Source organism: Alosa pseudoharengus, unplaced genomic scaffold (genome assembly GCF_046254945.1).
Source record: "Alosa pseudoharengus isolate Yale_2024_CS ecotype anadromous, Long Island Sound unplaced genomic scaffold, YU_APseudo_1.1 YU_APseudo_1.1_scf_2, whole genome shotgun sequence".
NCBI classification, from domain to species: Eukaryota; Metazoa; Chordata; class Actinopteri; order Clupeiformes; family Clupeidae; genus Alosa; species Alosa pseudoharengus.
The window spans coordinates 30480659-30508348 of record NW_027468663.1 but is presented as its reverse complement, the minus strand read 5'-3'; the positions used below and the strand labels follow the sequence as shown (position 1 = coordinate 30508348).

The following is a 27690-nucleotide window of genomic DNA, read 5'->3' as shown; positions in this document are numbered from 1 at the left end:
TGCGCTCCTTTGTTGTCAAACAATAGCACAGCAGCACGATGTAATCCGGATAGTCTTCCCTAGAATGTAATGTCATTATCTTAGTTTACACTCACACACTTAAGTCTCAAAGCTTTTTAGAAAATAAGCTTCAACTATTAATTGTGTGATAAGATTTTGAGAGTTTTTGACAAGGTTGATTGATATTATTCTAGTACCATGATTCCGCCGGGGGACTGTTTATATGCCGGGAGGAAGAGGAGAAAGCCTGTCCAAAAGCAGTTAAGTTTTATCCTGATTTCTTTTTTACATAATTATTTAGTTATTGTGTACAGAATAATTATTATTTTGGAAATACTGTGTGGATACCAATGCATTTCATTTTAATATCTTGAACTGGATTGTTAGTTTCAGTATGTGCCATAACTAAGTAAATAAATACGTGAAATGCACTGAAATGATTTATACCATTTAAAATGTATGTCAGGAAAAGTTTACTTTACAATGTAGGCTATATCTTTTCACTTGTTATTCTGGCTGTCTTTTTTTCATTCCAGTTGTTGTTCTTCATTTTGTTAATTTATATATTTGATTATTTAATTATTATTATTATTATTATTATTATTATTTCAGACATGGTTCAAGTTTCATTCATTATATACATTTATTTCCGAGTAAATAGGCCTCCTGATTTGATGATTTGTAAGTTTTACTCATAAACTACTTTAATTTATTCTGCAAATTTGTGTATTACATCAGCATCAATATGGAGAGCCTAAAGGGTTTAGAGACACTTGTGAAACTTTCCTCAGTGTGAATTCAGGCACTTGTTTACTCCATAGATTTGAACTTCCTCATGAATTACACAGACCAGTTTTCAGAAGAGTCACGGAAACACTAGAGAACTGCTAAACACATTCCTCTTTGTCCATTTATTGGCACCAAGTTCAGTTCTTCACTTTAAAAAGTTTGTTTTAAGCTCTGACTTTTGATGTTGAACATTCCATAAAATCAAATGGAACATCAGTCAACCAAAAGATTAAAAACATAAAAGTCCACAGGTAGCGCAAACCATCAGAACTTGTGATTATACTTATACCAAAGCAGTATATACCAATGTATGTCTGTATTTTAATTTAAAGTAGAAACTTGTTGAAACCTTATTAGATCTGTATTCCACGGCACAGTTGACTAACTCCAGGCCCTCATTTTTGACATCTGTGAACTGCCTTAACAGAAAACCAGCCTCGGCCAACCAGAAGTCCAACCCGTCCAAGCGGCACCGCGACCGGCTGAACGCAGAGCTGGACCGGCTGGCCAGTCTGCTGCCCTTCACCCCCGACGTCATCTCCAAACTGGACAAACTCTCCGTGCTACGCCTGAGTGTCAGCTACCTGCGTGTCAAGAGCTTCTTCCAAGGTAAGGGCCGCCACGGGCTCCCTTTTTCTCCTCAAACTGCTGCGTGGGAATTTCGGTCATTTGCATAAGTCCGTTAGATTTTTTGGTGGGAACCCTCGCCAGCCAAACAAAACCCCGGGTCCACCCCACTCTGCCCAATCAATATCACGCTCGCTCCATGCTGCGGAGATGTGAAGCGTTATTCAGATGAGATCTGATGAAATAAAGAACTCAAATGTGTGAGTGGGTTCATTCATTCTGCCCCTTTAAGTGAACAGCATTTGATGGGGGTCTTTGTTTATTAAGGATGGACAATGAACATGTGAACGGTATCCCTGGTCAGAGTTTTGGGGCCTGAGTGGATATGTTCCATAAAACATATCCATCATGAATGCAGTGTATAGAAGTGTATACTGTTTTGCAGTGAGTTCATATTTAATCAAATCATAATAAGTATCTTTAATGACTTTTTGTAAATGGTCTTGAGGAGATATTTTAGAAATTTGTTGCTGAGTTTTTTGGTTTGTTTGTCTGTTTTGAAGGGTAGATGCTTTTGCTTCAGGCTGTATAAAGTGCTCACTCTTCTATGAGATTCTCTAATGTGGTATTATATAAAAAGGTCATCACCCCCTTAAACTACTGTGCATTCTTATTTCTCGTGATGTCCTCATGTGGCGTGGAACTAGGCTGAATGACTCCATTTGCTGAATCATTTTTCCCACTTAGTGTCGTCTTTCCTTAGTCTACTATGTATTTCAAGTCTTCATAAGACTCCTTTAATTAACTCTCAATTATTAATAAGACCAAGAAAAGAAACTATTTCACTCTTGGAACCTCAATCTAGTGCCTACTCATGAATGAAGTCCTCATTTGCTACATTTGTATATTTTTTGGAATACAACCAAATGGTTTCTTGATATTTGTGACCCGAATAAGATGCAACTTGGCCTAAATGAGATCCAACTCCTGGAAGAGACAGGAGCCGTGTATGAAAACTGTGAGTAATTCACCAGTTCAACTCAAAGTTTTGTCCGGCAAAGGATGTTTTCTTTTCTGTGTTCTGGGTGTTTTTAGATATGCACATGGACACATGGCGTGTGTGTTGTGTGTATGCTGTGTGGAGTAGTGTGGCGTGTGGAGCCACCATGGAGTGGACTTTAAAGCAGGAATGGGTCAGGGGAGCCACCATGGAGTGGACTTTAAAGCAGGAACGGGTCAGGGGAGCGGAACCCGGATCTGTATGCGTGGCACGCAGGTGCTCCTCCAGCTCAGCACCACACTCACACCACTAGGGGGACAACGCAAGTGCCAAGAGCTTGCACGCACTTTGCTGTGTGTGTGTGTGTGTGTGTGTGTGTATGAGTGTCTGTGTGTGTGTGTGTGTGTGTGTGTGTGTGTGTGTGTGTGTGTGTGTGTGTGTGTGTGAGTGTCTGTGTGTGTGTGTGTGTGTGTGTGTGTGTGTGTATGTGTGTGTGTGTGTTAGAGAGAGTGAGTGAGAGGAAATAAGTTTAAAAATTACTTTCTTTAAAATCACTCAAAGGGAAGTTGTTTCTACATCTTAAAGGAAAACCTCCATCCTAACCCTGCTGTGTGTGTGTGTGTGTGTCTCTGTGTGTGTCTCTGTGTGTGTGTGTGTTTGTGTGTGTGTGTGTTCATAGTTTAGTTGGTGGATGATTTATGCCTAATCTCTAATTTGCGACTCTTAGTTCAGACATAGTTTATCACTCCCACGATGGGCCATGGGTCTGTGTTGACATTCTACACACCTACGCCTTAGCACAGTGGCCCTCCGCTGCAGTTTGCTGTTGGTCTGCTCTGGTTTTTGCCCCGTTCCTCCTGTAAATAATTGCAGCAGATTAACTGTCAGTGTGTTGTGAGATGTTTCAGCAGTTTGTATATGTGACCCTTGCTACTCAAAACGACATTATTACGGCTCAACCTCAGTGGGTGCGGTGCAGATGTGGTATGGACCTGGTAGAGGTTCGGCTCCTGGCTGAGTGTAGATATTATCTCTGTCACAGCCTTGATCCCTCAACAGATATGTGATTAATACAGGCGTTGGAGATTTGAACTTCTCAAATAGACCTCACCTTTTCCTGAAATTCATCTTGCTGTGGCCTTCTGTGCATGGCCATGTGGGGGTTGGGTGTGTGTATTTTGTATGTGTGTTTGTTTTTGTATGTGTATGCATGTCTGTATGTCCCTGTGGTGTGCGTGTGTGTGTGTGTGTGTGTGTGTGTGTGTGTGTGTGTGTGTGTGTGTGTGTGTGTGTGTGTGTGTGTTTTTCCTCACTTTTCAGTTCCATATCCTGTCACCTTGTAATCCATGAAATATATCATGTCAAGACAGCTGATGTATGAGGAGCCGTGACAGGTTGGTTTGAGATTCAGATCAGGTGACTCTGGGTCATACAGTATAGATGGACAGGGGTCATCACTGCTTACTTTTGGGTGTCCTTATGTTTGTTTGGTCTTTTCTCTGCATATTTACCACCCACTTTGATGTGCTTTATAAATGAACTTAAACTGACATACATTGCTTGGTCAGGGATATAGGAAATGTGAATAAAAGGCTTGATTTGCTAAATCTCTCAATCTCGAAACATGGCAGAGAGATGGAGAATTCATTGGTTCTAGAGTATGGATTAGGACATTTAGCCTCAATGCGTCGCCTTCACAGAGGCCTTTGTGCTGTGGTCTCACATGAGTAATTGCATAGATTGGTCCTGCATGACAAAGGCCGTAAGTGACTGACCCCAAATCGTGTCTGGTCGCGACACAAAGTATTTTGCCTCGGCACGTCGGAGCTGAGAACCCAGCGTGAGGTCCTGTGAAGTCCTTTTGTTGGCCCAACACCATTGTTGAGTCTCTGTCCGGGCCAATTACACTCAAAGTCAGATGCTACCGCAATCAGGCAAACACACACACACAAACACCCCTATATACTCCCAAGCACACACACACCTAGATATTCCCAAACACATACCCATGTACACACTCTGCCTTGACAATATCAGCACTTGTGGAAGCAGAAAAACGACAGGAGACACAAATGCCACCATTAACTTCCTCTAGACCAAAAACAGATGTAAGGAGAAATGCCCCTTTTGCATTTCCAATTTTACTTTTAGTGATAGTTTCCCAATAACTGTGACACTGAGGTTATTCTGGGACATTGTGACTTAAATCTAATTCATTTAAGTGGTACAGCTGCTGTTTAAAATACAAGCTCTACAGTAAGTATATGGTGTGATGCTATCCCTCCAGTTAGTCCAAAGGGTTGCACAGAAACATTAAAATGCATACAAATGGCAATGATCAGTGATGTTGCTGAATTGTTCTCCTTGGCAGACTAGAGTGGCATGAAGTAGGGTCCATGCCATTGCTGTCCCCTGACCTTGGTGGACCTCCAGTGAAGTCGATCACCCCTGTGCCACGTGCACCTCCTTTTCATTGCCAACGGCCGTGCTTCTACGTTGCCAGCCTCCTCACTACGGGAAGCACTTAGCCATCACGCACACACGTAGCCTTCAAGCAGCCACTCACAATAGGCTTAGAATGACGGCTAATAGGATTGGGGCGTGCATACGGTGTGTAGCGGTGCTGTGCTGCATAGGTTTGATCTCGCTGGATGACCTTGTTTCAAAAATAAATGAGGCGAGTGAAAGATGAGTGCAGAGGTCTTCGGGAGAGCAGCGAGTGAGACCATGCCAGAATCGGATGCTCCTGGCCGCATGCAGGTGCTGAAGTATTCTCCTAGCGGGATGCCAAGAGGTGTCACTGGGCCAACTGTGCCAAGTGAACATAGGACCCAGCAGGAGGACAGCTGAAATCCACCACCCGCCAGTTTATGAACTGTGTCTAGAGATTAGTTTAGCATAGCATAGCATAGCATAGCATACAGACATTAAGTATGTGGAGAGACGCTCAATACTACACCTGTGCGATATACATCAACAACACTGTCCAAGAACAATAGCGAGTCGACCAAGCCAAGTGTCAGCTGTGCACGAGCATTCATTATGGTAATGAGGGTGCTGCTGATTGAATGATGTAGGGCTGTGACCTGAAAGAAATCCCTACACCTCACCTTTCATGCTTTGTCAGTTCTCATGAATACATAGCAATGATCCCAGTGGAAAATTCTATCATATGCCACCCCTGAATAATTTATCAGCGTTGAGTAGAAGAAGTTAGCACTACCCATCTTGATTTTTTTTCTTTTCTCTTAGGAACCAGGAGGGATGATCTGCTGAATGTGTTGACCTTTTATGAGCCTTATGAGGACAGCGTGGAGAGCATAGAGGGTAGAGGAGAGCAATTGAGTAGTAGAGGATGGGAGAGAGAGAGAGAAGCCCCAGTTGGTGTGGAGGGAGTGACTGTGGGAAGCTGTAACTCGCTCCAGCACATGAGGGAGTGATTGAGCCTCTGAGCTGAAGGGGTTGGAGGAGAGAGGGAGAGAGAGAGAGAGAGAGAGAGAGAGAGAGAGAGAGAGAGGGAGGGGTGGATGAGTGGGAAAGAGAGAGATAGTCAGAGAGCGAGAAAGGGAGAGAGACTGAACTAGAGAGTAGGAGAGAGAGAGAGAGACAACAGAGCAGAGGCTCATGGGTAATGAATGCTCCAATGAGCCTTTGGCGAACGTTGCGTGACTGAAACCCTGGCAGAGCTGCACTCATTCCCCCCAGGCGTGCGCCGTGTGGCAAGTGTTCTACACACACCCCAAGTCGTCCTGTTGCCGGCACCTCACACACACACACACACTGGAGTCTGCTTTTGATGACCACACGATGCACAAGTATGCGCCGCGCTGGTGGCAGACGCTGGGCTTCATGTAGCAGGACATGAGAGGGATAGAGAGATAGAGAGAATGGGATAGATGGATAGAGAGAATGGGATAGACAGAAAATGGGATAGAGGGATAGAGAGAATGTGATAGAGAGTGGGATAGAGGGAGAATGGGATAGAGGGAGAGGAAATTGCTGGCATTATCGTAGTAAGTGGTGAGGTGTGATTTTTCCACTGTTCCTTTTCGGATTCTTTTTTTTTGTTCTGCCTCTCTGATCAGATTTCTGTGAATGACCATGAGTCAAATCGGAAACAAGCCCAAATAAAAAAGGGAAGTGGAATGTGTAATAAAACACCGCAGCCTCATGATGTAGATCACATCACCGCACAGCACATCACAGCATAACATAGCACACTTCCCTATAATCACCTCAGCCATTTCCCCACTGGTTCCTGCACATGGGGCAGTGTTGCAATGCTACCCCAATCTAAATATTGGTAAATAAATGAATGAACTCGAATGCAAAGCTTCTGCAATGAATCAGAGCTGCGGCCAATTCTGTGATTTTTGTTTTTTTTTTGCCCATGGTAAGTCATGATACTGTGTTGAACTGGAGTGTTTGATCACTGGAATCAATTCATTGCGTTGGTGTACAAAGCAGCTAGTCCAGTGAGGGCAGTAAAAGCTGCACCTTGGCTGTGATTGCAGACATGTGTGAAGGAAGTTCATCTGAGCCCCATTCGCCTTTAGTGTTTTTGTGTTCCCCCTCAGATCTTTTAGCAGTTGCATTCTTAGGCTATGATGCACTTCTACCCAGTTGCTCTCATTTGTGATTTCATGGCAGATTAATGGAGCTCAAGTTTCTTTCTCTCTCTCCCTCTCTCTCTCTCTCTCTCTCTGTCTGTCTCTCTGTCTCTTTTCTCTCTCTGTCTCTCGACCACGTTGTTTGACATTTTGCCCGCGGCTGCAGGTGCATGACGTTGAAGGCTGTGATTTATTGCTCCCGAAAGCCGACATGATAGTCCAGCGGATGAGTCACACTGTCCAGGCACTCAGAGCAAGCAGCACTGGGTTAATGGAAACCCGAGGAGGAGCACTGCCAGCCAACCAGGGACTGTGCAGTGCCCCACAGCTCGTCCTGCTGACCCGGCGTGGTGGCACTGGCCCTGGCCCTGGCCCTGGGGCCAGCAGCAGTGGAGCAGGCAGAGGCTGCAGAGCTGTGCAGCGGGACAGAAGGGCCACACTCGGCTCATCTGTCTCTTCCCTGTTTTAGGGGGCCAGAGAGAGAGAGAGAGAGAGAGAGAGAGAGAGAGAGAGAGAGAGAGAGGGGAAGCTGGCATAAGGGGGGCACTGTGACTGGCACTGGAGCCAATGGTACCAGCACCGTGTGATGTGGTTCAGTGGGGGAGATGTGCCATGCCACGGAAGGCTCTCTCTCTCTCTTCTCAGTATCATGCTCAAATTGGCCCCTGAAGCGCAGGGAGCTCCTCTGGCGTTTGGCAGCCGCTAAACCCTTCTTGGCAGATTCTCCCCGGGATTGCGTGCAGAACAGGGAAATTCCATTAGCCAAACCACCCCCCCCCCCGCCACCCTCCTGTCGCTCCCTCCACCCCTCTGTTCTACCCCCACCACCCCCACCCCTGGCCCTGGCTCCTCCACCTCCCTCCAATAAATGCTCAAGTGTTTGTTTTCATCATCTGTGAATACATCGGCTGCAAGACTAAGAAACGGTTTGACCCCTGTCCCTCCCTCCGTCCAAGAAAGCAGCAACTCTGGCCAGTCTATCCCCAGATCCCCTACATCTGGTCTGTCCTCTCTGGAGAGCACCGCAGATTTTTTTCCTATTTTTTTCTCTCTCTCCCTCTCTCTCCCTCTCCTTCATCCTTTCAGCAGGCTGTTTCAGTTCTTCCTGAGTTTTCTTCTCTCATTCAAGTATGCAAGGCTACTTGGTCCTGAATGAATGTTTATCAAAGCAGATGTAGGAAATTTGATTCCTCTTTTAGACATATTCAGCACCTCTGCATGTGATTAAAAGCTTTTTCTTAGACTGTTGTCATGAAGGAACTCTTTTAGTAATTTCCTAAGCATTACTGCTGAAAGAAAATCACAGCTTCTCCATCTGAAAGCTGTTTTCATTTGTAGTTGTGTCTCAGAGGAAAAAACATCATGTCCAGAAATTCTATTTTGAATTTCTGGATGAAACATTCTTTCATGTCAAGGCGAAGGTCAGATAATTACAAAAGAATATGCACTGTGGTTATGTGGAAGCCCTCCCATCTCCACAAGCATGTAAATGCACATGCAAAGCATGCGAAAATCCAGAGAAATATATAGATGTACTGCATCATCCAAATGCATCAGACTCAAGTTTGACACATGCATTGTTAACAGTGAGTGTGAGAGCATTCAGATTGCCTCAAAGACAACATTCATTGATATGTGAGGGTCTGCCTCCGCAAGCAACTGGAAACCAATTCATCTGCACGCAATGCCGTGCGAACCGGCGGTAAATGACCCGAATATGTCATAAAGGAGTTTGGCGTTAAGCTCTGTAGCATTGCGTGACAACTGCAATAATGTCCGCCTGACATGGTGTGTCATTTTGCCGAAGCTGTTTTTCTCTCTCCCTTTCCTCCTCTCTTCTCTCCTCCTCCCCATAAGCAAAGAGCTCTTCATGCACTGGTACCTTGTCACTGTGATGTAATGTCACGAACATGGTACCTTTTCTGTGAACAGCCATCACCGTAAGAATCTGGGCTTGTGATTCAGGTGTGTGTGTGTGTGTGTGTGTGTGTGTGTGTGTGTGTGTGTGTGTGTGTGTTGCGTATGCATTCTACGGCATCCTTAATATTTGTGTCCCTGTACCATTTTCTTCATGTGGACATAAATAAATGGTTAAAACGTGTGTGTGTGTGTGTGTCTGTTTCTTCTCTGTGGTCGTTATTATCTCCTCGGGTGGATTAGCAGATGATCACTCCGGAGTTCTTTTCTCATAGGCAGCTTTGACAACAGTGCCTGTATTGATTTTTTTGAGAAAAAACCTCCAAAAATGACCTTGCATTTTTTAGTCCATGTGTGAATGATTTCATATTTAATATTGAGATATTGTCAGATTTGTTATATACCGGTATTTGTGTGTGTTTCATCGCTGGGCTCTTCTAAGTTTCGGACATGACAAGTCAATACTACGACAGCGCTATCAGAGCTTGTATAGACTAGAGCTTTGCAGCTATGGATTGTTGGAGTGAATATTATCTTATGTCACAAAACAGAGCGTGAGCTCAACTCCTCTCAATTAGAGAACTTAAGGGGTGTATCGATCGACCCCTCTGCTTTTTGATGCCCCTTTGCCCCCCGCCCCCCTCCCCCCCAACACCACCCCCCGATCCCTTCACCCTTACCCCGCCTGACCCACCCCATAATTATGGCCGATCTGTTTGGGTAAAAACATCATCAGCTTTCGTTCCCTGACAGATTCACCCTCAGTGATCCTCCATCAGCTTACATGTCAAACGGGCCTTAAACCTACAGTAATTGAGGCTGGAAGAGGTACAATTGGAAAGGTGCCAGATGTCCCATTGTTTATGTGTGAGTCTGTATGTGTGTGTGTGTCTATGGGTGTAACTGTGCCTCAGTGTGTTTTTACCTGTTTATGTGTATGTTCATGTGTGTAATTGTTTATGTTAGTGTTTGTTTGTGTATGTTTATGTGTGTACGTGTGTTCTCTGTAGCGTCCCTGGAGAGAGAGAGTGTGTGTGTGTGTCTGTGTGTGGGTGTATGAATGTGGGTGTGTGTATCTGAGACATGACGTGTTGTGATTGTCCACTTCAGTAGCACTGGCGGGCGGGAGCAGGTCCTGCTGGGGATTACACACAGTCGGGCACCACCTCTGTTTGACCCCCTGTCAGCTCCCGCTGCACTGCACTGTCAGCTCAAGCAGAAACCTGCTGCTGCCGCCACCGCCACTGGCTGACCAGTCAAATGAATGACTTTGCACACTTATATATAGTATACACACAAGCATAGATTCAAGAGTGTGCAGGCACACACACACACACACAACCGCCACCACCACCACCAACAACAACACTGCATGTATACATAATCACATACAGTACACACACATGCACATATACACACATATTCACATGCATTTATGCACAAATAAATGCATACACAAGTGTATTCACAAACAGACACAAACACAGCACAGGCAAGTAAAGACAAACTCACTTTTTCACTCACACGCTCTTTTTCTTACCCATGCCCAAACATCCATTGATGAAATATTTTTCCATGTATGGTCTGTTAAATTGATAGTACCAGACACAAAGATAGTATGTAGAATGAAGTTTGGTGTAAGACCTAATTTTATACCTATGGAAGCCCGTTATTTTATTTTTTTTGTCAAAAAAAGGGTAAGATAGGGTCACTACATCATATGGAATATTTATTCTGAATTTAATAATAATGATACATGATAGGATAAAAAGATGAAAAACAAAAATATATTAATAATAAATAAATAATAAGCTAATCTGTTAGAATGATTCATATTTATTTGTTATAAATGTTATAAAACACATAGCTTATACCTTTTATATTGCTTGTGTGTAGGGACCATAACCATACTACCACGGAAGCTTAATTATATTTTGAGCATCGTCAGTGGTATAAAATAACGTTTGTTTTTTGACATGCTAGTTGCCCCTTTAGCCTTCACTATGAGCCCATTCAGTGATATTGCAACAAACGGTTTTGCTCAAAACTCCACCAATTAACGTATTGTGCTCTCAATCAAAAGTTTGAACTTGTTAACTAACTACCAGAGTTACGCTTTAAGATGGTGTTCGTGTAACGTTGCTGTAGTGAAGGCTTGCACTGTCCCTTTAAGAGGGTCTTCGTGTAATGCTGGCTGTAGTAAAGGCTTGTACTGGCCCTTTAAGAGGGTGTTCGTGTAATGCTGGCTGTAGTAAAGGCTTGTACTGGCCCTTTAAGAGGGTGTTCGTGTGGCTCCGATGTAGTAAAGGCTTGCGTGACTTCTCCAGACCAGGCCCTGACCTCAGAGAGATGCTTATGAAAACGATCTGTCCATCAGCTACGGAGCAGAGCAGCGCCCAGTACAGCAAACCAGCAGAGCTGCCCAAGCACCACACAAATGCACACACACACCACACACACCACACACACACACACACACACACACACACACACACACACACACACACACACGTACACACACACACCACACACACACACACACACACGTACACACACACACACACACACACACACACACACACACGTACACACACACACACACACACACACACACACACACGTACACACACACACCACACACACACACACACACACGTACACACACACACCACACACACACACACACACACGTACACACACACACACACACACACACACACACACACACACGTACACACACACGTACACACACACGCGCACACACACACATACATACACATTATACACACACATTATGTAAACACATGCACTCACACAACACACACATTCACATACTCACACATACACACACAAATTCATAATCACATAAAAAACACAGAGCAGGTTGCTGTCTCTCTTTCAATCTTTTGGTCTTTCTCTTCTCTCTCTCTCTCTCCCTCTCTCTCTCTTCCTCTCGCTCCCTCCACCACTACCCTGAGCCTTCCGCTCCCTCCTAGGCCAGCCTAACACTGCCGTAGCACGCACAGCTTACAGGGGCCACTCCGCTCACGCTCATTTTCACACACGTTTCGAGACACGCCTCACACATTCACACCCCTGGATGTTAAGTGTACCCGGACACGCTCCCCTCCTCCTCCTCATTGCTCCCCCTCCTCCTCTTATCTTCTCTCCTCTCCTCTCCTCTCCTCTCCTCCTCCTCTCCCTTGTCTGGTATGTTCCCTGGAGTGGGAACATTCTCGTTATCCCACCCCGGGGTCCACTGACACCTCCATTAGATCCCAGTGCGATCGGAGCGTAACACCTCCATTATCACCCTCGTCCCCCAGTGCGTTAGTCTCAGTACACACACTCTCTGTCTGTCTCTCTCTCTCCTTACTGTCTGGTGGAGAAAAAGCTCAGTCATATGGAGTGCTTCCACTTTTGCTGAGCTACTCTGGGAGGCCACTTGAGACGATGAGCCAAGTTACCATGTAATGCACCTCAGAAAGCGCTAGGCCTCTTCGGAGCACTTGTCTTAAATGGCCATTTAGACACTGCGCTTGGCCAGAGCCAGGCTTATCTCTGTGAGGTTTCTAATTCAAGCACTTGCTGGAGTTTCTGTCGTATTCGTCCTATTCCAATGTTAGATGTCCTCTGGTTGCGGAGCGGAGCTCCAGTGTGCAGGTCTTTGTTAATCAGAGGTTCACTATAGTTCAGCATCAGTATTGTTTATGCTTCAGGCTACCTTGTTGACCAGGTTTGTCAGAGCTCAGATGCTGTGTACAACATGTGTGCAAACAGATATGAACACACACGTGCACGCACACACACACACACACACACACAAATATGCATGCACAAAAGCAGAAAGTGGGTACACAAACACACACACACACACACACACACTAATACACAGAAGCACACACGCACACACCACCTGACCTGTGTGAGCTTGATGCCCTGTGACAAGGTTGGCCCCTGCACAGACCCCCCCTGTGGGGACATCCACAATCAGAGAGTGCGAGTCCCTGGGGCAGTAGAGCGCCTGGGTGAGTGAGTGCCTGACTGCCAGCTCAGTCGCATCCATTTATCCCCCCTCTTATTTCAATTATTTATCTGCAGCATCAGGCCAGCCAGGGGTGGCCAGGGTGAGGGCGGACTCCTCATGCCTCCCATTGTTTTGGACAGCTTCGCTTGTCTGAATGCCTTTTAAGGACAAGCAGGGTGGGGGGAAATAGGATGCCATGGATGAACTGTTTGTGTGTGTGTGCGTGTGTGTGGGAGAGTGTGTGTGCACATCCGTGTGCGTGTGTGCGTTTATCAAAGACGGAGGATGGAGAGTAAAATTGTTTAGATTTTTGGCCATGTGTCATTTAGGGAGAAGCATGAATGTGCTGGTATGTTTGGCAGTTTGAGATGGGCCTCCCATGTTGATAGCCAAAGCTCTTCATCGTTACTTCGAATAACCATCCCGTTTCACAACAGTCTTCTTTTTTTTTTTAAACTGGAATTCCAGTGAAGCAGAGTAATTGTAAGAGACTGAATCATGTGTACGTGCCCTCTACCTCCTTAACCTGTCCCCACAAACATTTTCACACAAACACAAACTCAACAACCACAAACAACAAACAGAACTGCCCGGTCTTCACAAACATCTGCTAACAACATTTTACAGGTTTAGAGGCTCTGTTTGTCTCTCTCCCTCTCTCCAGGTAGCCCATAGATGCCTTGTTTTAATCCACGTTTGCCCCTCTGGAGATGTCTGAATCTGTTCCAAAGGACTACATCTCATATAATGTTGCACTGTCCCCATGTCCTGATGCAGGAACGGGGGTTGACCGCACATCATTTCCCTTGACCCCCCCCCCCACCATCCTCTGACGATGTCGTCCATAAGGCAGCTCCGTGATGAAAACTAACTCTCAGCCTCAGCAGTCAACACGTCATGATTTATAGTCACCTTTGTAGATCCACCTTAATAATATACTAATGTTAGCCTTAACCTATTTTAGCCTTTTATCTGGCCGTAATCCCAAAGACGTGCTGTGTGTCATTATCTACATCCGGAGCTCATAAATCACTATGTTCGTGACTGATTTACACACACACACTCCGCCTAGTATCTGCAGGCAGCTGTCTTATGACACTTGTGGTTTTGGATGGGTTTTTCTTATTTTCTGAGAATGTGAGTGGGTGTATTTGTAATTGTGTGTGTGTGTGTGTGTGTGTGTGTGTGTGTGTGTGGGTGGGTGGGTGGTTTAGGCCATTGTGTGTGTTTGTGTGTGTGGTTTAGGCCTTTGTGTGTGTGCGTGTGTGCGCGTGCGTGTACTGTGTGTGTGTGTGTTCCAAATAGTGTTGTTTTGTCAGGTCTGGTGGAGTCCTCAGTTGGCTGGTGTTATGACTGTTCTTGAATGGTGCTTCAGCACGTCTTAAATGCCTGTCTGTTTTGGTTGGACCTGAGAGAATTCGATCGCATGTGGCAGAGAGCATTTTTTCTCTCTGTTTATTATTTTTTTTACAAGGAAGGAATAATGGCCTAAACCACAGTGTTAGGTTCATACATACATACACACACACACACACACACACACACACACACACACACACACACACACACACACACACACAGTCAGTCACTCCATTCCATTCCCTTCAAACAGGATAGTCCCAGGGGTATAAACACACATCTGGTCATAAAGCGGGGGCCGCTGACTGTCAGGAGAGAGGCGAGGGTCTGCTTCTTATTTAAGGCCTCTCATCAAAACAAGTCAGCAGTGAAATTCCGGCCTGGCTGACTCACCCCACATTCCTCCTCCCCTGGTGCTCTCTCCAGAGCGGACTGGGCAGACGCCGTGCTAGCTCACCTGTCTGCTGTTAACAGCAGGTGCACTGTACTTTCAGTGATCTGATAGGGATTAGTTGTCACTTTATATTGTGTGTGTGTGTGTGTGTGTGTGTGTGTGTGTGTGTGTTCACATAATGTGTGTTTACACAGGAGTGTGTTTGTGATACATCATGCAAAGTGTATGCAGAATTATAGGAATACTTGTCTTCATTGTCTGCAAATTAATGTGTGTGTGTGTGTGTGTGTGTGTGTGTGTGTGTGTGTGTGTGTGTGTGTGTGTGTGTGTGTGTGTGTGTGTGTGTGTGTGTGTGTGTGTGTGTGTGTGTGTGTGTGTGTGTGTGTGTGTGTGTGTGTGTGTGTCCATGTGCGTGTGAGAGTGATTTTGTGTGTGTGTGCTGTGCTGTGCCCACACGCAACAGGGAGTCCGTGCAGGTTGAGGATTTACTCAGCAGTACACTTTGGAAATCCCTCCTCCACACTCTTCTGTACTCCCCTTCCCTCTCTTCTCCTTCTCCCCCCCCTCTCTCTCTCTCTGCCCTCCACCCCCCCCCCCCTTCCTCCTGCATGCCCTGATGGAGAGCTGTCTCAGCTAACATGAATCAGGTGAACTCAGTGGTGCTCCACTTAGCCCTGATGAACTGCTCATGAGTCATGCAACGTCGGGGTGTCAGTCAGCCCTGTGGCTTGTGCAACTCAAACCACTCTGCCCTCCTATTTAGACCTTCTTCTTGACATTCTACCAATATTAGCGTTTAGTTCTTTTCATTCTTCTTTTCATTGTTCTCTGTGGAAGTTTCATATTTAGTCAGGACGTTCCATTTCCACCATCCTCCCAGTTTATCAGTGAGGTACGATTGGGGAAAGGCATGCAGATGCCGGTGATTTTCAGAGTAAAACTAATGATATATGAGGCAACTTCTTGGGCAATGTTCCTCATTATTGTGGTTCTGAGATGTTGATATTGGGCAACAATTTATTTTCTGGAGAACTTTTATCATCAGCAGGCAAATAGTCATGACCATCCAAACAAAATAAATGGAACTGGTGATGTGTTTGCCAAGTAACATTGCTTAAAACGTTGTCCCATCTATCGTCACTTTAACAGTATTGTTTATTCTCAGGGACTATTGCAGAAGACTGGAAAGATCTCAGGTGGAAGTAGATGATGTTCCCTGTTATGATCCCTAACTTTTTCTCACTACTTTTGTTCAGTTCTCTAAGCCCTATCTGGTTCAGTGTCTCTGTTTTACAGTTGAAAATGGATACTATAAAGCCACACGGTGTAGTTCTGCCTTGAAATAATGGTTTCAAACATTTTGATGCCACACTTGAAATAAGGAGACTGGAGTCTGGCATTGCTGATGTTTACCCAGAAGGCCTGGTAATGCACTAGGTAATGTTGTTGTCCCAGTGTGCATGAGCCTTTTCGTCAGTTTTAGACCAATTGGATATAATACCCCATTAGTGCTAAATGGGTACTCGGTACATAAACAATTGACAAAAAGAGGAATTCCTACATGTTGTTACTTTAAAATGGCCAGTCCAGGAGTTTTGGGGGTGGTGTGCTTCCTGCATTAGTGCCCTCAGGGCAGAGGCGAGCTCTCCCCGAGTGGCAGCTGGCTCCGGGGCAGCTTTGGCCCACATTTGGCCGGTTTTCTGCCCGATTCTCACGAGATCTCGCCGAACCTTCCGCTTCCAAAGACCACTGCCCTGCCCCGCCCCGCCCCGCCCCGCCCCGCCCCGCCCCCAGGGGTGCGTGATCAGCTGGAGGAGGACCTCCATACCCCTCACCTCATCTCTCCAACCCCCCCACCCCCTATCGTTCCTGTCCTTCCCCCTCCAACAGCCCTCCCCCCTCCCAACCAAACCTCCAGCCGCATCCCTGAGCCCTGGGCCCCCCACGGGCTCGCGTGACGGGAGCTGGCGTTGGTGGAGGAGAACGGAGGCGAGGAGAGGACCTCCAACTGGAGCATGTGGTAATGAGCTCATGCGGTGGATTAGCGTGACGATTCCCGCTGCCACCGATCTCATGAACAATCACGCAGCACCGGGGAACGGGAACGGGAGCCGCATCACGGGCACCTGGCTACACAGGGAATTTTAGGAAGGATGGGACGAGGGAGGAACAAGACAAAAAAGTTAGAGAACCTGTTACCTACATATATTGTGTGTGTGTGTGTGCGTGTGTTTGTGTGTGTGTGTTTGGGGTGAAGATGTATATATGCATCTGTCCATTCTAAAAGGGAATTTTTAATCCTCCTCACATCTACTCAACTACTCAAGTACCTAAAAATATGCTTCACTTCACTCCAGGAAACAGCTGGTTCCACAGCAGTCGACTCTAAAGAGGAACTCTCCTGCATGGCCATTCTTCTGACTCTTGCTGGAGATTTCCATTAGCATTGACTTGCATGTTGTGTCAGACAATACTTTCCCTATCTGTAACAATGCCATCTCCCAAGCCCACTCTGCAGCAGGAACACAGAGATAATGTGCCTGGCTCCTCCACAGACACAGACTCATGTCTGCGCTCATGCCTGAACAGTATCAGCCACTTGAGCCGCTCCATGGACGTACAGGGCTTTCTTCTCAATCTACAATAGCCTGGATGAGGGGATGCAATGGTGCGGTTTTTCCAGAAGTAGGAGGCTGGATTATTAATATCACTCTCCACTTCCTATCCCCTGAGCACGAGTTTGACATCACTTTTATGCTTTGTCAAACAAGAATAAAAAAGAGGAGAGAAACTCAAGTGTCTGGTACTATGGGCTTTCTTTCTATGAAAGTCACTTGGTAGTGAGTAATCCTTAGCAACAGATTTGTTTCCTGCCTGCTTTTTTTTTTTTTTTTTTTTAAACTCCCTCCAATCGGGCTTGGCTTAACATGCGTGACCAAGAGTGCAGTTTGTAGCACGATTTTCAAAAGCTTGATTGTAATTACTGTCTTTTTTCATAGCATGCCTGAAGCACATTACTGTTACATATTCATATGTGTGTGCTTCTAGTTTTAACTCCTGGTTTATAATTCTTTGTTTAAGTATGAAACAGCATTGATTGAGGGAGAACCACACACGTTATGGGGTCTTGGGCTTGAGAGCTTCCGGTGATAGGGCTAGAGTTAGTGTCACAACAGTTAATGTCATTTATTTGTTTATTTTGGTGTGTAATATTTGGCCACTACTCCTCATTTTTGTAAAGACATTGCGTGTGTGCTGTGTGTATATTATTTGGTATGGTTTTACACACAGGAAGTGTCAAAAGCTGCTTGAGCACTGGCAATTTGAATGTTGAGCGATGAAGTAAGCTGTTTTTTGACTTGTCACAGGGGTTTGTGTTTATTCTGTCTGCATTATCCCGCAGTCATCAATATTTCACAGCTGTTGTTATTATGATTACTTCATTGGCTAATGTTGCCTGCCAGCTTGCACGCAAGCCCTCTAGCTCCACCAACCCCCCTCATGCACACACTAACCCCCCCCCCCCCCACACACACACACACTCCACCCGTACTGCCTGGAAGAGGGAAGATTGACAGACGGTTGGCTTGCGTGACTGTGGAGCCTCAGTCAGTCAGCCAACATGCGCTCTCTCTCTCCCTCTCTCTCTCTCTCTCCCTCTCTCTCTCTCTCTCTCTCTCTCTCTCTCTCTCGCTCTCTCTCTCGTATTTCCTGGTTAAGCATGAGGGGTGGGGGTAGAGGCGGGGATAGGCTAATAAGATGGCTTTGGGCCAGCCCCCCCCTCCCCCTGAGTTGGTTGTGAATATATCTCTGCTGTGAACACGCAAGGGCTGCCACAGGGGGTGGGGGTTGGTGTGTGGTGGTGTGGGGTAGCCGAGAGTTCAGGAGTGCCATCACCGGGTGTACGCGCTTCCTCGCACTGTCCAACAGAGGGCGCCACAAAGTACACTGGGGCTGATCACAGAGTGTGGATGAAGTGAATCTCATTGTCTCCTGGTTGGAGATGATCCTTGTGAAAAGAAGTATACACCTTATAAAATAAACTCATACCCCCCCACCTACACACACACACACACACACACAAACACACACCATTGAAATCTCCAAGGCAATACCATCTGGCCTGCATGAACAACTCCAATCTACAATCCAATTTGAACACATCATAGAAATATAAGGAAGAAAGGCATTTAAAAATAGTTTCTTTTGTGTTAATCGGTGAGGAGTTTGTGGTGTCGTGGAGAGACTGGCCGCTCCGTCTCCTCGTCCTCCCCTCCTGACTCAGTCTCAGGCAGGTCCAGCGGCTCTAGTGGCTCAGGGGAAAGTTTCTGAGAAAGTCATCAGAAACCAAATATCTGTGGAGCGGCAAATGAGGAACAAAAACCTTGCTGTCGGCACGAAAGCTGTCTGCGCCGGCCTTTGAGGGGTGTGTGATGTTTGCTTTCTGGGGCTTCGCACGCAGGCTCCTGATGGTCTGTGGGAAAAATACGGTGGTTAAGTGTGTCAGTTGGGTAGTGTTTCTTTGTATGTTTATATCTGTATTGAATAAAGGATGTGTGCAAGTGTGTGTACATGTATGTGTGTATATGCGCTTATATTTGTGTGTTTGTCTGTGTGTTTAGTTTGGTTGTGGGGGGTGTATGCGTGTGTGTGTGTGTGTGTGTGTGTGTGTGTGTGTGTGTGTGTGTGTGTGTGTGTGTGTGTGTGTTTGTGTGCCGTCGAGGGCCGTTTCGTGACTGGCCCGATGGAGCCCTTTGTTTTGGTGGGTGTGCTGCTCCTGATCTCATTTGAGTGCCGTGCAGCGCCCTCACGCCCATGGATTACCCTGTGTGTGACAGCGTGTGGACCGAGTGACTGGCTGCGTGTGTGTGCCATGGCGTGCCGCGTGGTGTGGCGTGGTGTGGTGTGGCAGTTTGTGCACATGAGATGTGTGTACCATGGCAGAGATGATCGAATGGACACACACACACACACACACACACACACACACTCTCTGCTGTTGAAGGGCCATGACTCAGAACGTAGTAGAGGAGAGAAGGCTGACACCTGGTCCTCACAGCTGCCTTCAAAAGAGAGGTGTCCAAGATGACACACCACTGAACTGTAGAGATGGACTGTGGTATCCAAAGTGTACGGCATTAATAACTCAGAAATCTCTGCAGGGTTCAGCATTGAGTGTGTGAATTTGTGGATGCGTAGGTGTCATCTGAGCTTACAGTGTAGGTGTTATGTTCATGCATGAAGTCACGTCTCATAATTGTATCATTCTAAATGGGGTGACCTTACTCAAGTGCCAAGTGTACTCATCTGATCTCTACCCCTCTCTGTCGTTCTTTCTTTCTTTCTTTCCTTCTCTCCCTCCCTCTTTGTCTGCTTTTCCTTTCTCTACTCTCTCTCTCTCTCTCTCTCTCTCTTTCTCTCTCTCTCTCTCTCTCTCACACACACAGCTATTCAGGAGAAGCCTTGCAGCAAGCACAGCAGTGAGCCCCCCAGTGCTATGACCGACCCCAGGAAGGAGGCCTTTCCGGCGGGGTGCGGTGTGGTGGAGAGCGACCTCCTACTGGAGGTGAGAAAACCATGGAGGGGTCAGATCTCTTTATGTGTGCATGTGCAAATGCATGGAAGGGTGTGTGTGTGTACTTGTGTGTGTATTGTGTCTGTTTGTGTCTGTGTGCGTTCACATGTGTGCGTTCACATGTGTGCTTTTGGACAGCCATGAAACACAATAGATTCTGAGAATGAATCAAAGAGCCATCCAACCCCCCCACCCCCACCCCCTCCAGACCACAAGCAAGGTCATCATTAAACTCCCACTGGATATTTCACACGAGTTTTGCCGGCGATACTGGCCAGTTAAGGAGGACTGTTTGGACACTGAGTCACCTCCCCCCGGAGCGGTCGGCGGTCACTCCCGCTGGTTCACACCACCCGGCTGTCAAACACTCATGGCGCAGCGCTCACATCAGATCATGCGAGAGGGATGAGCCCAGCAAAGCTCAGTAAAGCACAGGCTCGCGAGGACGATAAATATTTATTGGGGAATACAGACGATCCTCTCCATTAAAAGGCCTGCAGGGCGGGACATGGTGTGGCGCGGCGTCAGACCAACACCCCTTTTCCTCCCCCCTTCCCCCCCGTCTCTCCTTGCCTCTTGCATTCCTCTCATCTAACCTCTCTCCTCTTCCCTCATTCGCTGGCTCCCTCCATCTTTCCCACCATCCGTCTCCTTTTTGTTGTTTTCTTTTATTGTTTTTTTTTTTCCCCCCTCTCATCCTCCTCCTGCGTTCTTTCCCTCCCTGTCTCTGCCACGTAAACAGCTTGATTGTCTCACACACACAGACACACACACATACACACACACACACACACACACACACACACACACACACCCTTGTTGGCGTGACAGTTGAGAGGATCGGGGAGGAGCATTGGGGCAGGGTGCGGTGTACTGATCGTGACACTGTTAGGTCAGTGTCACAGCGAAGAGAGCGGGCGGGGGCCCCAGCTGACCCCAGGGTGACGGAGCCGGGCAAGGAGCATGCCGGAGTCACGCAAATGTCAGCAACAGCAACAAAAAAAAGCAAAACGCTCACTATCCAATCATGTGCTTAGCACACACACACACAGGCACATACAGTACATGTAGGCAGAAACATATGGCTCAACAACGCGCAAAGATTACGCAGACTAACAAAGCGTAACCATCGACACAAAAACAAAGAACATACAGAAGACGGGTCAAAAAAACACTACACAGTAACACCCACCCACCATACACAACCTACACACGAACCACACAGAGGGAGATATGAGCAGTGGTGGTAAAGATCTAAACCTCCAGCCCAGTCAGGAGTAAACTGTGTTCTCTGTGGCCTGCTCAAATGACTGCTGCTTGGCCCAGTTCATATGCCATCTCAAATGTATTCATATAATGAGAAGCACATGCAGAGAATAATTACAAGTTTCATTTCAGAATTATAATTTTAAGAGTAATGTAAATAAAAGCTTAAACATTCATGAGCTTGTATGTGGTATAATACATGTTTATTTTTTGGTTTGTTGTTGTCTTGTTCCTCAGTCTCTCACAGGCTTTGCTTTGGTTGTGAGCTCTGATGGCATAATCTTCTACGCCTCATCGTCTATTGTCGACTACTTGGGCTTCCATCAGGTAGGCTCCAGCCTTTCTCTGTTTTTAAATCGTCAATTCATGATATTTCTATGTAATTTGGTTGGCATTTGATTAGTTGTGTTTTAGAATAAAAAATGAATTATAATGGCCATTAAAAATGAATTTGTCTGGAAATTGCAGGAACATAATTAACAGAGTATGTGTCTAAACACCTTAGCAAGGAAGATGTACATTCATCCATCACATATGTATCAGTGTGTAACATCAGAAGGTCTGCATCACGTAATAAGTAGGAACAAATTGTGTTTGTTCAGTGTAGCAATCAAATACAGCACAAACATACAGTAAGGCCTCATTTAGTTACTTTGAAAGAAAGAAATCCAAACATTGTTAAACTCTCTCTCACGACAGTAGTGGTTGATGACAGAAAATCTACGCAAGTAGATTCCCACCATCCCCACCCTTTGGTTTAAAAATAGAGTCCGATTGTTCACCCCTCACTTAGTTTACGACTCGCGAACAGACCTTCCCGAGCCTCATCTCTCTAGCGAACATTAACCGCTGGTGTCCTGACAAGAGCATCTGACAAAGAAGTCATCAGACCCCCCTCCCCTCTGAAGGGAGAACTGCGATGCCATTGGTGCGTGTTGCGAGCATGCGAGCCGGCGTCTCCGTGAGGCGAAGCGAAGCGTTGCATTGCGTGCCTCGGACCCAGATATTATGGGAAGGTTGAATATTTTAGAGGGAGTTTGTCGTTTTATGAACAGAGGGTATAGCTGAAGCTGGTGAGGAGGAGGAGGAGGGAGGGGGGGGGGGGGCGAGGAATTACGAGTGTGGGCAGGCGTTGGGAGTTTTTTTTTTCCATCAGCTCAGTCCTCATGCGAGCAGCCCTGGTGTCACGCAAACTCAACTCGCAAACAAGCCAGCCAGCACACACTGGAGTCCCAGCAGCTCACACTGGCATAGCAGGCAGGCAGGGAGGGAGAGAGGGAGGGAGGGAGAGGAGGAGAGGAGAGGAGAGGGAGTGGGACCAAAGAGCCCCCAGGGCCCCAAGAGGGCACTTATCATAAACTACACTGATTAAACAGCCAAAGAGGACCTCTCACGCTTTCTCGCATGTCCAGATCACTGAAAGGGGGCGAGCGCAGGGAGCTCGGTTCCTTTGATAGAACCATTCCAGTTTGAGTTGTTCGAAACTTAGAATTGGTTGTCTGTTTCAGATTGCTTTGATTTGTTATAGTTTTGTATAGAGTTCACAATGACACATATCTTTTTTTTTACATTGTGAGTGGTCATCCAAATTACTAATAAGGGTGTATACTATCAAGGGATTGTTTTAGAAAATTAGACATTTGCATTGTCTGTGAAGAATTGTCACTAGACTGATTTGATGTCATATTATTATACTATTGATTTTTTGTCACTTAAACTATACCTACCGAATGTAAAATGCAGTGGCCCATCATTACTAGTTGCAGTGTCCTAACAAATGAATAATTAAACCAATGTCCTGATGAAAACGTGTTTCCACTTTAGAGCGCTGTGTATCTCCAAGAAATGCCCTGGTAATCCCCTGCCTTATTTTCAAAAGGAATGTTTTCGATGTGTTGATGGGTGTATTAAGCAGTAATCTGCGCTTTCCTGCGAGGATTTGGGGTGAGCTCAGTTGAGGCGACTGCACGAACACGAACCCAAACCCCACAGCCGCAAACCCCCACAAACCCCCTCCCCTCTCAGGCAGGCAGGGGTGCGGCGTCAGGGGGAGCGAAGGGGCGACCCGTCCGAACAGAAGCGCCAAAAAGCTCAGCGGGTCTCCTGCAGACCAACACTTGCGGTGTCGGCCCAGATACCTCCAGCGTGTCTGACCATTGTGTGCGGTTCAGCCGACCGTGTGCGGGGTTAAGTGGAGGGGTCACTGCAGTTACCCAACACAAAGAGGCCCTCTGGTGAGGGGGTTAAGCGAGTGCACCAGTTCAAGGCATTTTGTGTGTGTGTGTGTGTGTGTGTGTGTTTGTGTGTGTGTTATCTGTCCTTACACAGACGGACGTGATGCACCAGAACGTCTTTGATTATATCCATGTGGACGAGCGGCAGGAGTTCAGAAGACAGCTCCACTGGGCCATGAACCCTGCCCAGCAGGAGCACCACGCAGCCTCAGGAACCGGTGTGTGTATAATTACCGTCCACACAGGCCCTCACAGCGGCCGGGGGGAACCAGGCCATGTTACCACAGGGACGCAGCCTGCAGATGGCGCTGTTGAGTGACTGCTTGTGTGTGTAGAGAGAGAGAGAGAGAGTGAGAGAGTGAATGTGTGTGTAAAGGATTGGATGGTAGAAGGGTTGGGTTACCAAAGTAATTTGAGAGCGTGAGTTTTAATGGAGACTATTGTTTTGACACAGATGGTTTTGATTTAATGCGAGTGTCTTTTAGAGCAATTATGTCAGAACTGTGTCAATGTCTGTTGATTGTTTGTCCCAGACTGTTTGTCTGTTATTGCCAAGTAAATGTGCCTGATTATGTGTGTGAATTAGTGTGCCCTCATCAGAGGGCCTCGGTGACTCTGATTGCGTGTGAATGGGAGCTTTTGTAGGCAGGAATGGTAGTTTATGTATTTGCGCCTGTGGTGTATGGTGGCCTTGGTGGGTCACGCATAGCAGCTTTGATTTTGGTGGTCATTTTTTGCAGGAGAGGACTTTGTGGTGGGCAGTCTGTTCAACGCCCAGGAGCCAGACGGCGTCCCTCCTGAACTCGTCCCATTCCTCACGCGTTGCTTCATCTCAAGGCTCCGCTGCCTGCTCGACAGCACCTCAGGCTTTTTGGTCAGTGAGGAAACACACACTCACACACACACACACACACACACACACACACACACACACACACTTTCATATGTGCTTATCAACTATTCATTTCATCTTTGATTAATAAGTGTGGCATTTCACAAAGTTAGAAGTAATATAGTATTATGTATTACGTATACGTATATAAGTATAAGTATAGTATATATACTCTTTTGATCCCGTGAGGGAAATACAGTATTAATCATATTTATGTATAATATACAGTACAGGCCAAAAGTTTTGGACACACCTTCTCATTCAATGCGTTTCCTTTATTTTCATGACTATTTACATTGTAGATTCATCAAAACTATTAATGTGTTTTGTGGAATTGTGGAATTATGTACTTAACAAAAAAGAGTGAAATAACTGAAAACATGTCTTATATTCTAGTTTCTTCAAAGTTGCTATTTTTTTTTTTATTTAATACCATATTCAGCAAGCCATACCTTGACAAATATTCATCTGTGGGCCAAATAACTTTGCATTCATTAATAGTTTTGATGCCTTCAGTGAGAATCCACAATGTAAATAGTCATGAAAATAAAGAAAACACATTGAAATGAGAAGGTGTGTCCAAACTTTTGGCCTGTACTGTATATATATATATATATATATATGTGTGTGTGTGTGTGTGTGTTTCTGTGTGTGTACACAGTATATACATACATACATAACATACATACATATCCTACGGTTGCAAATTTAAAAATGACTGTCAACTCATTCGAATGTCACTCAGCAGCCGTGGGATGATAAGATGATCAGAAAATGTGCAGTGGTCTCTTAATTTTTTCTCTGATGTGGTTTTGGGTCGCTCTGGGGATGTTATATGCCTGTTAAATCTGCTGTAGAACCTCAGTGACGATTAGACTGCCACTCTTTGGAAAGCCAGCACTCTGGATTCACCATTGTCTCATCTCTTCTTTTCGTTTCTTTTCTTCGTTCCCATGTCTGTGTGTTCCCCAGAGTTTGCAGTTCCAGGGCAGCCTGAAGTTCCTGCAGGGCCAGAAGCGGAAGACTGAGTCCGGGGCCCTGCTGCCGCCCCAGATGGCCCTCTTCTGCGTGGCCACGCCCCTGGTGCTGCCCTCCATCAACGAGCTCAAGATGAAGAACATGATGGTCAAGAACAAGCAGAAGGGCAACTGGTGAGTAAACTCAAACAACCACTCTGACCAGCAGAAAATGGCTTTTATTCTAAGGGCTCTGGCATATGTAGGTTCAGATGTGTTAACTGCTTTGCATATTAATTTCAATTGAATGCAATTGCATTTCAGTCATTTGTATAGTACCGTCCAAACCCTTCCAATCCCCCCAATGGAGTTTTTAAGTCAGTTAGATCAAATGTAAATACTGACTCATGTATGAGTATCCTGATTAAGGCTTTAAATTTAAATAATGAACATTACATTCCAAATACTACAATATAAACTGAAAACAGTGCCCTGCCTCCTCTTACACAGTTACCCAAGAGTATGGTTGTATTTTGCAACTAATCGGTCCTTTTATCCTGTATTGCACTGGGCAGTGATAAGAGACCCCGTGTGTCCAGAGGAGAGAGCGGTGACCTGTTGCTGCTGAACTGGCCAGGCAGCAGCTCTTCCAGCCACAGCCCGTGGCGATCGCTCTCCAAAGAGGCCCTCAAGTACAAGGGTGAGGGCTACCTCTCCTCCCAGGACGAGCCGCTCAACTTCTGCCTGTCCTCGCTTGGCGGCCCAAAGGTCCAGCACGTGGACGGCCCCTGGGACATGTGCTCTGGCGCGGGCCTTCGCGTTGGTCCTGGTGCTGGTTACCTTCCAGGGAAGCTTGGCAAGTATGGCAAGTATGCGTTCCCCCACGGTACTCACAGCCACAGGGGCGAGGCGTCCCACAGCAAGTTGTACGAGAGCCTCCATGCCCCCGGCCTCGAGGACTACTGCGGAGACGCGGAGAAGGTGGAGGGCCGCTACATGGCGCACGGGGAGTGCTACAACGGCATGCTGCTCCCTGAGACGGCCATCAAGACGGAGCAGGACTCGGACTCGGAGAATGGTTGCCACACGTACACTGGCCCGCACCACAGCGGCGCCTGGCCCGTCAGCGAGAGACGCTACGGAGTCGGACTCGCGTACCCAGACAGCCCACAGGTGAAAAACGAGTCCAGCTTCTACGACCACTACACCGCGTGCCAGCGTAGCAAGGCTGCCATTAGCCCACCCCTCAACGGGCACCACAAGTACCTGTATGCCAGTGGCAGCAGCAGCAGCAGTGGCAGCAGCAAGCACCTGAAGTGCGTCCTGAACAAAGACACCGCAGATCCGCTCGGCAGCAGTCAGGGTGGCAACTGCGTGGACGAGCACATGTATGCCAACGGCGTGGCGGAGCACAAGGCTTACATGCAGCAGGACTACAAGCTCTACGAGTTCAGAGGTCGTGGCCTGGTGCACACCATCAAGCGGGAGCCCATGGACTCTCCCCCCTGGTCGGAGGGCAGCCATGACCTGAGCCAGATACATGCTCAGAGGAACATCATGGCGAACTGCACAATGAATGCTATTGCACACAAGTCAAATCCCTACATATACATGCAGTAAACTTCAGCTGGGGGCCAATAATCTCTCTTTTTTGCAGTCTTTTATTTGCAGTGATTTTGTGTTGTTTTGTTCTTCAAACAATTCTTCCACTTAAACTCAGGATTACCTCAATTTGACAGTGAAATGGGATTTTCATTTCATTTTTTCAGTGATTACATTTTTATAAAGAGGCACTTTTTACATGATTTAGCAATATTTTTAGATTTTTTGTGTATTTTGAGTGGTTAAATTGACCTTAAACGTTACCTCAAATGCTGTATGAAATTGTGAAAGATACAGAGTGAATCCCATGTCTTTCAGCATATTTCTAGTGTGTTCCAGTTTAGATTTCTGTATTATTGTGATTTTTAGATCACAACATTGTAGGCTAATCTGGGCAAAGTGTGTTAATCTGAACCAGACATTGTAAGAGTAACTCTTCAGAGGAATTTACAACTTCAGATACCAATAAAGCTGTGTGCTTTGTTATTTGTTTTACCTTTCA

The 27690-nt window shown here is 46.3% G+C and overlaps 1 protein-coding gene across 1 annotated transcript; it reads left to right on the top strand.

Annotated features, from left to right (window-relative positions):
• Nucleotides 1-198: 198 nt before the first annotated feature.
• On the top strand, nucleotides 199-27206 carry ahrrb (aryl-hydrocarbon receptor repressor b). The gene is made up of 8 exons (XM_076293214.1): nucleotides 199-260; nucleotides 1217-1398; nucleotides 20111-20229; nucleotides 21742-21831; nucleotides 23833-23956; nucleotides 24479-24612; nucleotides 25603-25781; nucleotides 26162-27206. The coding sequence occupies exons 1-8, from the start codon at nucleotides 199-201 to the stop codon at nucleotides 27204-27206; spliced, it is 1935 nt and encodes a 644-aa protein (XP_076149329.1).
• Nucleotides 27207-27690: the final 484 nt, after the last annotated feature.

Excerpts from the sequence above, each read along its gene's own strand:
- ahrrb (XM_076293214.1), top strand. The coding sequence starts at position 199 with ATGATTCCGCCGGGGGACTGTTTATATGCCGGGAGGAAGAGGAGAAAG. Across the intron at positions 1,399-20,110 it reads TGTCAAGAGCTTCTTCCAAG|CTATTCAGGAGAAGCCTTGC; the intron begins GTAAGGGCCGCC and ends TCACACACACAG. Across the intron at positions 24,613-25,602 it reads ACAGCACCTCAGGCTTTTTG|AGTTTGCAGTTCCAGGGCAG; the intron begins GTCAGTGAGGAA and ends TGTGTTCCCCAG.